Here is a 15,796-nt window from a genome sequence, read left to right on the forward strand (position 1 = left end):
CATAAGCACCTGGCACTAAAGAAGAACCAGTAGCACTGTCCCCATCCAGGGACAATCTAAGCACCTGGCACTAAAGAAGAACCAGGAGCACCGCCCCACCCAGAGACAATCTAAGCACCTGGCACTAAAGAAGAACCTGGAGCACCGACCCCACCCAGGCACAACTTAAGCACCTGGCACTAAAGAAGAACCAGTAGCACTGTCCCCACCCAGAGACAATCCAAGCAAATGGCACTAAAGAAGAACCAGGAGCACCACCCCCACCCAGGGACAACATAAGCTTGGAACCTACCAGCAGGTTAATGGCGGCCTAATCCTGCGGACACAATTCCACAGACTACCTGCCACCATCAGGACCGCTACCTCCATCTCTGGTTGCCTGAATACGGACCAACCTCTCTACCAACCTCCACTGCCTTTCGATCCCATCATAATTACTGATTATTCCCCCCTCACCTGACTCCCGTATCCCCCGTCTGCCTGCCCCCTCCATAACCACTGGTTCTGCCACTAATTGGACCATTTAGACCCGCCTCTATCTTGGACCCTCCTAACCCTCTCACTTAAGCATCCCTGTCATGCACATTGCAAAATCCTCATTCTCCTCGTCCCCCCCACTCCTCTTCCTCTTCCCCCTCTCCTCCCCATTCTTCTTTCCCTTCCCCTTATTATCATGTCCACTCCCTCTCTCAAGCCCCCCCCAAATCTCATATCCACTTCCTTCCCTTCCCCTTCGTCCCAATCTTATCTACCCCCCTTTTACCCAACCCTCCAGGTTCATCAACATCGCTCTCTGGAATGCTAGATCCATCTGCAATAAGACCGATGCTGTATTGGACATGTTTTTCTGACTTAACCTTCACTTCCTCTGCATAACTGAAACCTGGATCCCACTTCACAACTCTACTGTTCCTGCCTCTCTCACTACATCCTCCTCTTCCTTCTCTCACGTCCCTCGTTCTTCTGGTCGGGGTGGAGGCACTGGACTCCTCTTCCACCCTAAATACCTTTCTTCTACCTCCTCTGTACCTCTCCCAACCTTCCCCTCCTTTGAATACCTCTACAAATCCTTCTCTTACCCTCATCCTATCTCTTTTTTAATTATATATAGACCTCCTGCCCCCCTTTCCTCTTTTTATGAAGACCTTAACCACATCCTCTCTCTCTCTCATCTCCCCATCTCCTTCTCTCCTCTCACAGTTCTTGGTGATTTCAATCTTCACCTCCCCTCCCCTCTCCTCCTCATCCTTCCCCTCTCTTCTCCCTCCTTGACTCATACCTCCTATCTCCACTCCCTTCTCCTCCTACTCATTCTTCTGGCTCCACTCTTGATCTTATCTTCAACTCTACCTACTCCTCCTCCTCTGTCTCTACTCAACTATCTCTCTGACCATGCCCTACTCTCCTTCTCCCTTACTCCCTCTCAGCCTCAGCCTTCTCCGTCTCCCTCCTCCTCTTCCTTCGTTCGAAGAGATCTTTGCAACTTTAGCCCTTCTCTCATTCATGACACTTGCTCCTCCTCTCATCCCCCTCTTTCCCGACTTCTCTTCCCTCCCGGCAGATGAAGCCCCATCTTCTCTGTCTTCTTCAATCTCTTCTAGCCTGGATCAACTCTATCCTCTCTCTTCCTTCCACCCTACTCGTAAACCTTCTCAACCATGGCTTTCCTCCCACCTCCTATCTATGCGTCATCTTCTACGCCGCCTTGAGCGTCGCTGGCTCAAATTCTCCTCTCTATCTAACCAGACTACCTACTTCTCTTACCACTCTCTTTACGACTCCAGCCTCAACTCTGCTAAACAATATTACTACTCTAACCTTCTACACTCTCAAGCCTCTCATCCTATCTTTCAAACCCTCTCTCGTCTCCTCTCCCCACCTACTCAGGACATCCTCAACCTCATCTACCCTATCCCCTTCTGACTTTTCTGACTTCTTCTCCTCCAAGATACTCTCTCTCTTCGCCAAATCATCACTTCCTCCTCTTTGGGTACCGACTCCCCCCTTCACCCCAGTCCCCTTCTACATGTATGACTGACTTCCCTCCTGTCACTCCGTCTGACGTTTCCATTCTCCTGTCCAAATCTCATCCCACTGCTGCGACTTCTGATCCACTCCTTGTTCCCAAGATCTACCCTCTCCTCATTCCTTACCCAACCTCTTTCTTCATTATCTGTCTCGCCTCTGCTAACTTCCCCTCTGCCTTCAAGCATGCTACTATCATTCCTATTCTGAAGAAACCTTCTGCTAATCCTCATCTTGTGTCCAACTTCCGTCCAATCTCTCTTCTTCCATTCCTCTCTAAATTACCTGAACGCATTGTCTATTCCCAGCTCTCTGCGTTCGTCACCAATTACTCTCTCCTTCCCCCCTTTCAATCTAGCTTTCGTCCTAAACACTCCCCTGAGACTGCCCTTACCCAGGTCCTCAACTCCATCCTTACTGCTCGCTACTCTAAGCAATCCTCTATCCTTATCCTCCTAGATCTCTCTGCATCCTTTGACACCATTGACCACCCCTTACTTCTCAACACTCTCTCTTCTTTAGGTTTCAAAGGCTCCGTCCTCAACTGGCTCTCTTCTTTCCTCGCCCAACGCTCTTTTACCGTGTCCTGGGGCGCTCGTACCTCTTCTACGCTCCCCCTGGACTATGGTGTACCTCAAGGCTCTGTCCGTGGCCCCTTTCTTTTCTCCCTTTACACCTCGCTTCTCGCCACTATCATCTCCTCTTTCGGTATTTCTCACCACTTCTACGCTGATGACACCCAGCTTTTCCTCTCATTCTCTTCCTTCACTCCTGACCTCCATCTTAAGGTCTCTTCTTGTCTTACTGCCATTAAAAACTGGATGTCATCCCACTTTCTCTCTCTCAATACAGACAAGACTGAAGTCTTATTCTTTCCCTCCAACACTATTCCTCCTCCGTCTCCCCCTCCTTCTACTCACTTTCCTCCCACTAATCTTCCTCTCTCTGCCCATGCTCGTAACCTTGGTATTCACTTCGACTCCTCCCTTTCCTTCACCCACCATATCTCTCTCACTTCCCACGCATGTCGCTACCACCTTTTCAATATCTGCAAAATACGTTCCTCCCTTATCTTCCACGCCACTAAACTTTTAATATCCTCCCTTCTCTTCTCTCGTCTTTTCTATTGCTCCTCTCTCCTCTTCGGGCTCCCTGCTTCTCATCTTTCCCCCCTAAAATCCCTCTACAATTCTGCCATCCACACCCTCTGTCTACCTAAAGACTCCATCTCCTCCTCACTCACAGCTTGGCTGGATTTCCTTTAATTCCCAACTCAAATTCCACTTCCTCTGTCTCGTCTTTAAATCTCTCCATGAACTTGCTCCCCCTTATCTCTCCTCTCTCATCTCATTCTACACTCCCTCCCGTTCCCTCAGATATGCAGATCACTTCCTTTTCCTTGTTCCCCCGTCCCCATGTGCCTCCTCTAGTTTTTGCTCCTTTCAGCTCCTTGCTCCCCTCCACTGGAACTCCCTTCCCCTCTCTATCCGCTCCATCCTCACCTATTCCTCCTTTCATCTCTCCTTCTCCACTCCCCTCCCCTCCCCTCCCTGATACTCTGATCCTCCCCCCACCCGTCTTTTATCCTCCTCCTCATGTCTCTCTATCTCTTCCTTGTCTCCTCTTTATCCCTCCCCCCCTCTCTCGCCTTCACCTTATCTCACTTCCTGTTCCCCACTCCATTCACCTCTACACCCTTTTTTCCCCTCATGTATCTCTGCTGGCAAATTGTTCTAGTTGAACCAAGAGCACTGTCCCACCCAGCGACAATCTAAGCACCTGGCACTAAAGAAGAACCAGGAGCACTGTCCCCATCCAGGGACAATCTAAGCACCTGGCACTAAAGAAGAACCAGGAGCACTGCCCCCATCCAGAGACAATCTAAGCACCTGGCACTAAAGAAGAACCAGAAGCACTGCCCCCATCCAGAGACAATCTAAGCACCTGGCACTAAAGAAGAACCAGGAGCACCGCCACCACCCAGGGACAATCTAAGCACCTGGCACTAAAGAAGAACCAGGAGCACCGCCCCCACCCAGGGACAATCTAAGCACCTGGCACTAAAGAAGAACCAGGAGCACCGTCCCCATCCAGGGACAATCTAAGCACCTGGCACTAAAGAAGAACCAGGAGCACTGCCCCCATCCAGAGACAATCTAAGCACCTGGCACTAAAGAAGAACCAGGAGCACCGCCCCCACCCAGGGACAATCTAAGCACCTGGCACTAAAGAAGAACCAGGAGCACCGTCCCCATCCAGGGACAATCTAAGCACCTGGCACTAAAGAAGAACCAGGAGCACTGTACCCACCCAGAGACAACCCAGAGACAATCTAAGCACCTGGCACTAAAGAACCAAGTGCACTGTCCCCACCCAAAGACAATCTAAGCACCTGGCACTAAAGAAGAACCAGGAGCACCGACCCCACCCAGGGACAATCTAAGCACCTGGCACTAAAGAAGAACCAGGAGCACCGCCCCCACCCAGGGACAATCTAAGCACCTGGCACTAAAGAAGAACCAGGAGCACCACCCCACCCAGGGACAATCTAAGCACCTGGCATTAAAGAAGAACCAAGTGCACTGTCCCACCCCGAGACAATCTAAGCATCGGGCAATAAAGAAACACCAGGAGCTCTGTCCCCATCCAGGGACAATCTAAGCAAATGGCACTAAAGAAGAACCAGGAGCACCACCCCCCCACCCAGGGACATTCTAAGCACCTGCACTAAAGGCACTAAAGAAGAACCAGGAGCGCCGTCTCCACCCAGAGACAATCTAAGCACCTGGCACTAAATAAGAACAAAGACAACCATCCCAGCACTGGCATGTAGCGTGAATGAGGAGTGCCATTGCCCACTCAGGGAAAATCTAAGCACATGGCACCACGAAACAAGGAGCACTGCCCGAACCAGGGACAATCTAAGCACATGGCACCACGAAACAAGGAGCACTGTCCCAACCAGGGACAATCTAAGCACGTGGCACCAAGTAAAAGGACCACTGCCCGAACCAGGGGCAATCTAAGCACCTGGCACCAAGTATTTATATTAATGACAACCAGAGAACCGCGCCACCATTACTGTTCCAATTCAGGAACTTACTTTAACATGAACTTACGTAAATTGTTCGGCAGCTCTGGTCCTTCTCCAGTTGCAGAAACCCACCTCTTGAGCATGAGTCTGCATCCCGGAGCATAACCCGAGCAATCGGAGCACAAGCCCAACTGCTGGATCGCCAGTCTACCTTCCTGTGCATGAGCAGTCAACCCCAAGCCCACCTCACCAGGCACGGGTCTTCCTCCCCTAGCATGATCCCAGATACAAAACTCAAACCCTCCTCCTGGACTGGAACCCCTCTATATGGTGCCCAGGATCCCCAGCTGGAGTCCATGGCCATGGCACAGACCTATCTTTGAGATCAAGAGCACTGCCCAACATACCAATGGGCAGGACCCTGTCAAAGCCCAAACTAATTTCCCGGAGCCAATGCAAGCCCACCACCAGGGCACAAATGTGACCAACACCTACTTCTCAGTGTCCAAAAGTACATCTCAGAAACAGACCAGCTCTAACACACATCCACCCTCTGCGTGGTATAGGCCCACCTAAGAGGCGGTGGGGATGCAATCCTTCTGGTGCACTGCCGTGTGGGCTTCCATCACTTAGAGGGTGCTGGTGATAGCAATGCTGGCAGCACTCTGTACCACTCACCCCTAATACTCAATGAGTGCCAGGTGTGTGACTGGGTAAATCAAGTCAGGCATAGTGGGCTGGAGAAATGTTTCCCCCAAAACTGGCTTACACAGAACCTTTCTCCCTAATTAATGGGCAAGTGATTACATCTGGAGCAGATGTTTATGCAACATGTTATGCTTCCCTAATTAATTAAGGAAAGGTCTGTATGGCTACAAATGCAAAGATGCAATGTGGAGGCTTATCCCTGGAGGACATCTTAAGGCATCCTGCCACAACCTCCCAGGGGTTCCACAGTGAAGGCACTGGGCAGTTAGAGGACAGCCACTTTTCCTATCGCCAGGACAGGGCCCATTTTACTTAACATGGCCTCCCGCTATCAAGCACAACTGCCACAGTGCCACTGCAGAGAGGCGAGGATAAGCTTAGTAACTGCACAGCGCCAACCTGTCCTGTTACTAGAGTAGGGTCTACAGGTGCTGTGCACTACGAGTTAACATATCTCACTTCAATCTATGCTGGCAAGGGTTAAACAGCGTTATAGTCCAAAACATCTGCAGAGCAAAAGGATGCCGAGCCCTGTGCTCGAGGACTGCTTCATGGCAGTACCACTGCCATGTGATATTTAATTAATAGTACCCAAAGATATTAAATAACTGCACCCCATTAACCCACATGACATGCTGATACATTGCGAGTTCATATTTATGATGATTCTACATGATTTTATTGCTATAGAATCATACAGGATTTCACAAAGACTATGGATTACACGTTGATTATTTCCCTTCACCATGGTGTCACACCATGCACTAATCACAAATACACAGTCTACGGGTGTCCAGAGTGCCAACACCACTGACAACCCTCTTCAGATACTGATACACAGACCAGGCTGGCCACAGGCATGCTATATAAGCCATAGCCTCTATGTCATCTCACAACTTAGAGACAGTCAGTCCCTCATTGAAATACGGGCATTTTGCAGGCGGAGAGGTCGGGCCTGCACTCTTTAGGATTTAGGCCCTGGAGACTATCCACTTAAATCCCATATCCACACAAACGTGCAAACCGTGTGCTGTTCCTCCTTATCTAAAGCCACCTCACTCACCCATGGACAACCAGCAAGGCAGGTCTGGGGACTTGGGATTCACAGACAGGTGAAGTCTAGTGCATGTGGGATTATTGACTTGTACACAATTAGTGCATGCATTCGTGAGTGGAACGTGACCTGCTCACTGGGGTCCACGGCCTTGGTTGAGGGACTTCTGGCCCAATGTAAGGATGTACACTGGAGGCAGTTTTTGGGGAGGGCCTTTTCCCTCCAGTGTAATCGCCTGTTCAAGGCTCGGGGAGGGGAAATCACGTTCTAAGCTCGACCTGGTCTGTGTATCAATCTCCTACTAAATGCACAGCCACCACAACAGACACGCGTAAACATGTAGAACACATTTCTGTGATGAAAATGAGATGGTATGTGGGTGAGAATGGCACACTGTACCTGATTGCCAAGGAAAAACTAGAAAGGAGAGAGGAAAAAACACGTGAACGTTAACAGGTTTCCATCAATATTAAGCAGAACACAAAGACTAGGTTTCAAAGGGTTCTATGTATTTGGGGAGCGAGAGGGCATGTATGATTGCACAGCTGATGTATGCCCCTGTGGGTGTTATGCCTCCTTGGGGGTCTTCTCACCAAGGCTCCTGTTCATCGCTCCACCATAAGACCATGTGCAAGTTCTTGTAGGGTTGTGGAGTCCGAGGATGGCCCACTGCGGATTGCAAGAAGCACTTTTGAGGGAACTAGCCCCTCATGAGGTTGGGTTGGACAACTACATTACAGCAGGTAAGAGGAAAGTACAAATGTTTCTGACACCCCAAGAGCTGCACGAGGGTTACAAGCGGCCCACTCCTTACCCGGTATTTGTTCTCCCCGATCTGCTCCACTTGGAACCTCTTCGCACACTTGCACTGAGCCACCTGCCGCGTGACCTGTGAGTTTAAAAGACAAGACTCTGTTAATATGTTGGCAATAATGGCGCTGTCCAAAGACTTAGCCAGTGTTCGCACGCTCCATTCTTGTGCCATCAGCATGATCACCAGCTGAAGGTGTTACTGGACACCCCACGGAACTGGCTCATGAAAGATACCCCGCCAGAGAGGCTGCATAGTGAGCATGGAGCAGGAAACCAGCAAATTCCCAGTTCAGCTGCACTGTTGCCATCTGATTTTTGAGAGAGGAGCAGAGTGACAGAGCAGCTCCCTGCACGGTCTACACCCGTTTTATAAGCAGAAGAGAGAGTGCTGCTGCCCACACCGGTTATGAGAAACCGAGTTATTGAGCTGCTCCCATTCGGACTCTGCAGGCATATAAACAATCTTTCTAAATGCACTCTGGGGTTATAGGAGAAATGTATCCACGCAAATCCAGACCCAACAGAATGCTAACACAGAGTCCTGAATGTGATTGAATAAACCCTCTGTAGAGCCTTGCATGCCCCAAACCATGGCAATCACAACAGGCATGACTGCTGCTATAACCTAAGAGTGTGCATTTCTCTTCAGCACGTTTTCTAGGAATCAAGTGATATTGTCGTTAGAAAAACACATTGTTGGGAGAACTGGGTGAAACAAAATATAGTTTACCAAGCAATGTTTTGTTTCAGCACTAATATCACATACAACCTTTCTGTACAACCTTCCGTTTAGTGTTGAACATCCAACCAAAAAGGGACAGCAACACATCTCAAAGCAGGTAGCAAGGCAGAATAGTCAGGCTGCACTCCAGGAAGAGGCTGTGAGCTGGCATCGCGGTGCAGTTCCCCACTAGTATGCAGAGAAGATACACCACTTCTACATCACCTTTATTAGAGTTCACATATTCATCACTATTAGTTGGACATAACCCAGAGGAAAAATGCCTGGTGCATGTATACAAAGTGTACTTTCTCGTGCCATTAAAGACGCATCACACTCCTATGCTATACAATCGGTCCACTATCTAGGGATAGACACAAGGGAAGCAGACATTAGAACACACAATTATTAATATTCAATGCATGATCCCAATTACCAGCACACACACAAAGTATTCCTGGAAGATATTATTTGGAAAACACACATGTGCAAGCCACAGTCAAGGAAGGGCGTAAAAGGGTGCATGGGGTATATTGTCTTCTGGTAGACAGTCAGTGTCTACCAGAAGACAATATACATGTAGTCTAAATCAACGTTAGGGAGAATTCTCATTTCTGTGCCAATTCCCTTCAACCTTCGAGACCCCCAGCTCTTTTGCTGGACTTTAGGACTTTTACATTTTAACCCTGGAGTGAGTGGGACCTTTTCTTTTTCTCACTCGCTCACATGTTTTGACCTGATTTGGATTATATGTTTTCCTAGTCTGACAAACTCCATAGGCATCTACATTTTGTGACACACAGCACCTTTAGATTTCGCATAAGGTTTAACTACCTTTTCTTATGTGAACTACGGTTCCCAAGAATAGTTAAGTGAAATTGACTTTACTTACCTTTCTCTTTGTGGGTCCAGCATGGAGTGCTGAGGGTGTTACCTAGTAGCCCCTAATCCTACATTCTCATGTAACATTTTTTATGTTGCCCTTACTACTTTAAATGGCTGGTGGCAGTGGTTTCATTTTCCTACCATTTTGCTCGTCTAATGCAGGCTGAATCCTCTGTTGCAGTATAGCACCCATGGGTGACCATTTAGGCAAAACGGCCCTGGTCTTCTTTTGTTTGACATTTTCCAGTTGGGAGGTCTTTCTTGGGTTTTACTCTGGGTGCCAAGCCAGGTTGCAGCCCTTTGTTCATTTTGCCTTTGGCGGGCTTCAGTCCTGTAACTCGCCTCTGAATCCAGTGTGTCTGGAAGGGCAGGAAGTGAAAGAGGTTCCCGAAACTCCCCTGTCCTTTATCTATAGGGGTGCCTGAATGCAACCAGTCCTGGTTGGCTGGCTGGCTGTCCTTTCAGGACCGCCACCCTGCTGTTTGAAGGACAGCCTAGGCTGTGCATGAATGGGAGAAACCTGCTTAAAAGGCGAGGGTTTTGGGACTAGAGGCAGAGTCGACCACTGGGAAGAACACCCAATGAAGAAACCGTGAACAAAGCTTACTGCATCCTCCTGGACCTTTGAATTGCCCGGTGAAACCCTGCTGCTGTGCTGAAACTCCTTTTTCTGATCGACAAGAGTAGCTCCAGAAAGGACGACTTCTTCCCTTGGGTTAGTGGGACCAACTAACCCCGAGACGAACTCCACTGGACCATCTTCCCTAATTGACTGTACTTCTTCGCTGCTGCAAGAACCGAGTGCCAGGGGTTGAGAAATCTGTAGTCGAGTGCAACGTCTGCAATCCGGTCAGAAGCTCCAGGACCCTCCAGAAGCAGGACGACCAGTGCTTGAGTCCCCTCACCAGAGTGCAGGACCCAAGGAGTGAAGGAAGCGCAACAGGTATCCGAGATCTGCGGCGGTGCTGTTTACAGAGCGCTGAAACCGCAAAGTGCCGCTGAACCGAAAAGTGCCCGTAGCTGCGGACGACTTCCAAACTGCCACCGCAGAAGCCCTCCAGACGTCATCCCTCTTGTCCCCACGACTGAGGCTCAGGAACCCAGGGACTGCACCGCTGCAACAGGACAGAATCCAGCTGGACCACTCTTCTTTAAACCAGAGGTACTGTTTAGACTTGGGGTACTTACCTCAGTGTCTATGAGCTGTGATCTTCTTAGACTTGAAGTGGCTTACCCTTAGAGCTGATTCCAAATCTGCTTTTTACAGGCTTAATAGCTTGTGACCCTACAAGTGATTTATCTACAAAGTCTCTAACTTTGTGCAAGACTTTATATAAGAAGTGTCTCAGCTCGGTAGACTGTGCTCCAATTGACTTTGTCTGTCCTGGCTCCCTGCAGACTCTTCTAGCCCATTGACTTTGATATTGTGTAAGGGTGTCCCAAATAGTAAGGGTGTCCCTAGTTCACACCAGAATAAATACTCCCCTCTAGGGAAATAAGGCCAAGAGTCTATCTTGTAAGGTTGACAAATTGAAATTTACAGAAATGAGGATGGGGGCACAGAACTCTGCTCCCTGAACGGTCTTCTGTCCCTCATCCATTCCTTTCTCCTGCCACAGCGATGCCGGGCAGGGGTTTATATACTCCTGGCTTGCTGCAGTTGTGTCACTGAATATGGCCCATGGCTCCATCCCAAACCATCCTGCTTTATATTTTAAACAATAACTACCTTTTTTCAGTGCCTGCCCACGTCTGTGTATGTGATTATATTTGCATGAAAAGTCCTTCCCAGTGCCCCTCCTCCCCCCATTGTAGCGCCTAAATGAAGTCAAAAGAAGTTGTGCCTAAATCTAAACTGCTTGGGGGTGTGGGAAGATCCTAGTTCCTTCCCAAAAATGGTTTGCCCCTCAGAGGCGGTAACTTGTTTTAGACTATTACTCCTGGGAAAGGCTCGTCTAGATTTCATTGGAAGATTTAGTTGTCCTCACATACACAGAGAACCTGTTTAACCATTTTCCTTCCTTAGACCTTTCCTTTCTGCAACCTCCGAATCGGCAAAGTATAACTAGTGATCATTGCAATCACAGGGAACTACGACCAGGATACTATTATTATCAACAAAATGTATGCAATAATCCAAAATTGGATGGCTATTAACAGCCTGTGCCTTAACGATGAGAAAACGGAGATACTCATCGTGGGCTCCCCAACTAAAATCAATGGCCTCCATTCTGACTACTCATCAATCAACATTGATGGAACTCCTATTCCAGTCCTCCAACAGGTAAACACGTTGGGCGTCCACTTAGATGCCAACGTAACCATGACTAAACATGTGAACTCCCTATCTTCAGCCACATCCTACACTTCCAAATGGATCGCCTTAAGTCGCCAATTCCTCACACCAAACAATTGCACTACCCTAGCCAGGGTTTGATATTATCCAAGTTAGATTACTGTAATGTACGCCTGCGAGGTTCTTCTAACACCAACTAGGCCAAACTACAACTAATGCAAAACAAAGCATTACGAGCAGCCTTGGGATTAACAATGGTACCACATTCCTAATATCAGGAGGGATACCCATTGGCTCCCTATTAAAGCCAGAATCATCTTTAAATCACGGTGTGTTACCTACAAGTGTCTCGCCAAGAAGGCACCTATATACATCAACAATTCAGTCTCCCTAAATAAAACCAACAGTGCACTTTGATGGAACAATAATTCACTCCTTTTTGTCCCACGCTATAAATGCACTAGAGCAGGGGGAAGCAGCTTCCCAGTTATGGCACCAAAACTCTGGAACACACTCCCATTAAACATAATAAATGAAGCCTCTTTCCAGTGTTTCACAAAGCTACTAAAAACGTGGCTATTTAACCAATACTAGTCTGTTGTCTCCCTTCTCCTATACATCTACCAATGAAAGTATGTCATGTATTTCTAATATGTAACATGCACAATGTGATGCCAACCAATGCCATATACAACGTGTGTAATAATTGCATCATTGCAAGGTGAATGTGAATGTAATGTGAATATTACCCAAATATAATCAAGCTCTCTGTAACTACGCTGTCATACCCCAGGATTCGGGCATATAATAAATAAATATAAATGCCATTACTGCCCTTGTGAATGAAGTCACCTCAGGCTGTATGAAGTGTGTAAGAAGCATATCCAAAGAATATCTACTAAATTGTTTGATTCTGAAAAGTATTTTAAATGATATTTACAGTGTTACATATCTTGCCCTTTGTTGTAAAGAAGGCTTATTTAAAAAATGATTTAAAATAAATAAATATTTATAACTGAAACCTTGAGTGTAAGTGTTACTTGTATTGATGAATTTCATTTGTACAGCTCTACAGCGCACATTTACCCCTCTTGAGATAGGCCTGGCTGCTCAGTCACACTACCAATTTGTGTAGTCCAGACCTATACCAATAGATGGGTTACCTAATACCAAGCAGATAAGTCTTGTGTAGTCTCACACAGTGTGACTGCATCAATTATTACCTAACAGCCACCAGGGGTGGAGCTTGGGGAGAGCAGTGGTATTGGATGGGGGCAATATAACCCATAGGACAGTGATTGGTTTAGAGAACGAACACACACACACACACACACACACACACACACAACACACACACACATTTTATTCATTGCGCACAGGCCTAGCTTTGGGAAGCAACTGAGAGCTTTAGGAAAGGACAAAGAGAGGGATGCGGGTGTGTCTAGTCTGCCATCTAGTGGAGGGTCCAGAGTATGCAGAGACCGAGGCGTCCCAGTAAAAGGAAGCACGCTCCTTGCTGTCGCATGATGACATCCATGATGGCTGCCTTCTCATGCTAACTTCTTTAACCCTATTTGCGAAGGGTTGCATAAGTACCTACCCAAATGCAAGAAATTAGATGAGGAAAGGTAGACAAACCTTAGACTTGTCCTAGCCTCCCCTATTTGGATAGAAAAGACCCGCACAATCAAAGGTTAGCTGAAGAGCTGGTCCTGGGGCTCTAAAGCGAGCATGGAAACCCAACACCACCCAATGTCTACCCCATGTCTCCACGGGGCACACCTCAGGTCCACTCAGCATGCAATTCTTGATGCAAAAGCAGCTGCTCGTAGCTGACAGTGATGTAAGCAAGACCAAGCTCCCCCTAAGAAATTCAGCAAGAGGGGCTAGTAGTGTCCCAAGCAAGGGTGGGGAACCTGTCCCCCACCCCCCGGCTCTTTTGAGAGCCAGAACGGCACTTTTGTAAGTGGGACACCCCTCCTATTCGGCACCTCAATGAGGGTGCCCAATGGGATAGGTGTCCCGCTAGCAGGACGATGTGTGCAGAGCAATTCCTGCTCAGCACGCTCATTGTCCTGGCAGCAGGACCCCTTACCATTCCCGAGTGGGAGAGGTGTCCCGCCAGGCAGGATGATGTGTGCAGGGCAATTCCTGCTCAGCATGCTCAGTTGGCAGGACGATGTGTGCAGAGCAATTCCTGCTAAGCACGCTCATTGTCCTGGCAGCAGGACCCCTTCCCTTACCCTTCCAAAACGGGAGAGGTGTCCCGCTGGCACGACGATGTGTGCAGAGCAATTCCTGCTCAGCACGCTCATTGTCCTGGCAGCAAGATTTCCCAAGGAGATTGGGGCAGCAATGGATTTCTCACGTTGCTCTCTGTCAACAGAGTATTGGAATGTGAGCCGTTAGGCACTGATGGGAGGGTGGACAAGGATTATTAGCACAGGCATTTGTCCGTTTAGAAATGGGAGGGAGAGATCAGAAGTGAGAAGGGCGCATAACTTATGCTTTATGAAATAATGACTATGGCTTTAAAGGCCCAGGGGGATTTGTTAGGCTCGCATTAACGTGCATGATGCTATTGCGACTTTGCATGCAGGACGGGGAGAATAAAACTAAAGCCACATATATTTCTATGATGATGCATAATGTGTAAAGTTTACTATGAAAGAATAGTTTATTATGTGATGTGATTTGCTTCCATGGCATTGCTACAAATAAAGTATTATTTAAGCATATCAAATGCAAAGCAAAACCTTAATATCTATATCAACTAAGCCTGGGAAGATGTGTGCAGATGGTTAAATTCTCCACATCACAGTTTCACCATTTAGCCAAAGTGTGTGATCCTGGGCAAATAATTTCTGTGTCTTATCTGCAGCTCTGTAAGTGATTCTGATTCACTTCATAGATTGTTAATATATCATGCTATTATATAAAAGCCTTATGACTATAGAGTTGCTCCATAAATAACAGTGCAATGTAGGTATTTTGCACCACAAGGTTATTTGCCCCTTGGCTTACTTATGGCAACTTATTCTAAAGTCACTAGGAGGTGAGCATTTTCTTTTGCCCCATAGCGCCTGGACAGAGCTCTAATAGATGAGTCTCCTGCATCTGGAATGATCCTGCAGTTTTATGGTTTTTGTTGTCTGTTAAAATGGCATCTGCCACCAATGTTACCAAAAACGTAGATTGGGGCAGGGGTGGGTCGTTTGGGTGCGCGTGTGCTCTGCATTTGGGGGGAAAGTAGTGGGACTGTGTCTAGTCTAAACCAGGCATTGCTCTACCCAGTGCCTGCACCTGAAGGACACCTAAGAACGAGTGAGTAATTCAACATAAACGAGAAGGAGAGAAGGCCAATCGAACCAGAGCTGGGCCCTCTGGACGCTGCACTCAAGGCCACCTCGAGAGGTCCAATTCCTGAGTAGGAGGAATGGTGTTTTTAAGCACTTTTCAACCCTGGTGAAGTAATCCGAGTCATTGTTTGTAATCAGCGATCGCTACTAGTAGGCAACACTGGGGGTGAAGTGTAGTGTGTACTGCAAGCAAGTTGTGTCTAAGGGCAGTGGGAGAAGATGGTGCAATCGCTGCAGCTGTGGGGGAGCAGCACAGCACCCTAATGCTGAAGTGATGGCACAAATGGTCTAAGCATTGTCAGAGCAGTGAGAAGCTCTGTGTAGTGCACGATGCCTCCCCGCTTGCGTCGCCCTGCCCGGAACACACTGCTTACAGCAGTGGGCGGTGTAAGTCAGAGAGGAATCTGTGCCTTAGGAGCTTCTCGGGTGAAGAGGGAAGCGCAGCCCCATCACTGCTCTGCAGTGCACAGGCGTGTGCGCCACACTTAGACAGGACGTTTCCGAGAGATGTGTAGCCCTCGTGAGCCCCCCAAGAAGGAGCTGGTGTGAACATAACGTACTTTACTTTGTTTTCCACTTAATCGTGGCCAGAAACTCCACATGACAATCTGAGGCCAACAACAGAGCCTTCCCTAGAGCATTATCCTGTCCAAAGAGGCCAAGTATGAGATGTATTCAGCCTGCGGCATGGTGCTCAGAATTACAATACATGTACTGCAAGAAGTGCCATTTAGAAAATGATTAACAGAGGCAAATGATGTAAAAGGGCTGCAGAGAAGCCTGGGGCACAGAGGGGGCAGGTGCAGGGAGGCCTGGGGATGCCAGCAGCCCATCACTCTCACTCGCACACACGCTCCAGAAGCCTGCATCTAGAAGCTTGGAGAGTGGGTGTGGAGCCCGC

The 15,796-nt window shown here is 48.1% G+C and overlaps 1 protein-coding gene across 20 annotated transcripts in view; it reads right to left on the reverse strand.

Moving 5' to 3' along the window:
- The window catches only part of MACF1 (microtubule actin crosslinking factor 1), a 1,825,008-nt gene that overhangs the window by 107,361 nt on the left and 1,701,851 nt on the right, over positions 1–15,796 (reverse strand). For 15 of the 20 annotated variants that reach the window (XM_069622429.1, XM_069622430.1, XM_069622431.1 and 12 more), the window contains 2 exons: positions 7,636–7,710; positions 7,221–7,238 (listed from right to left, as the gene is read on the reverse strand). In XM_069622429.1, coding sequence (XP_069478530.1) covers positions 7,221–7,238; positions 7,636–7,710 — 93 coding nt within the window. The remainder of the gene's footprint in view (positions 1–7,220; positions 7,239–7,635; positions 7,711–15,796) is intronic. The other 5 variants (XM_069622433.1, XM_069622435.1, XM_069622425.1 and 2 more) reach the window with 1 other exon arrangement.

The sequence above is a fragment of the Ambystoma mexicanum genome, chromosome 11 (assembly GCF_040938575.1).
Source record: "Ambystoma mexicanum isolate Mex_15411 chromosome 11, UKY_AmexF1_1, whole genome shotgun sequence".
Lineage (NCBI taxonomy): Eukaryota > Metazoa > Chordata > Amphibia > Caudata > Ambystomatidae > Ambystoma > Ambystoma mexicanum.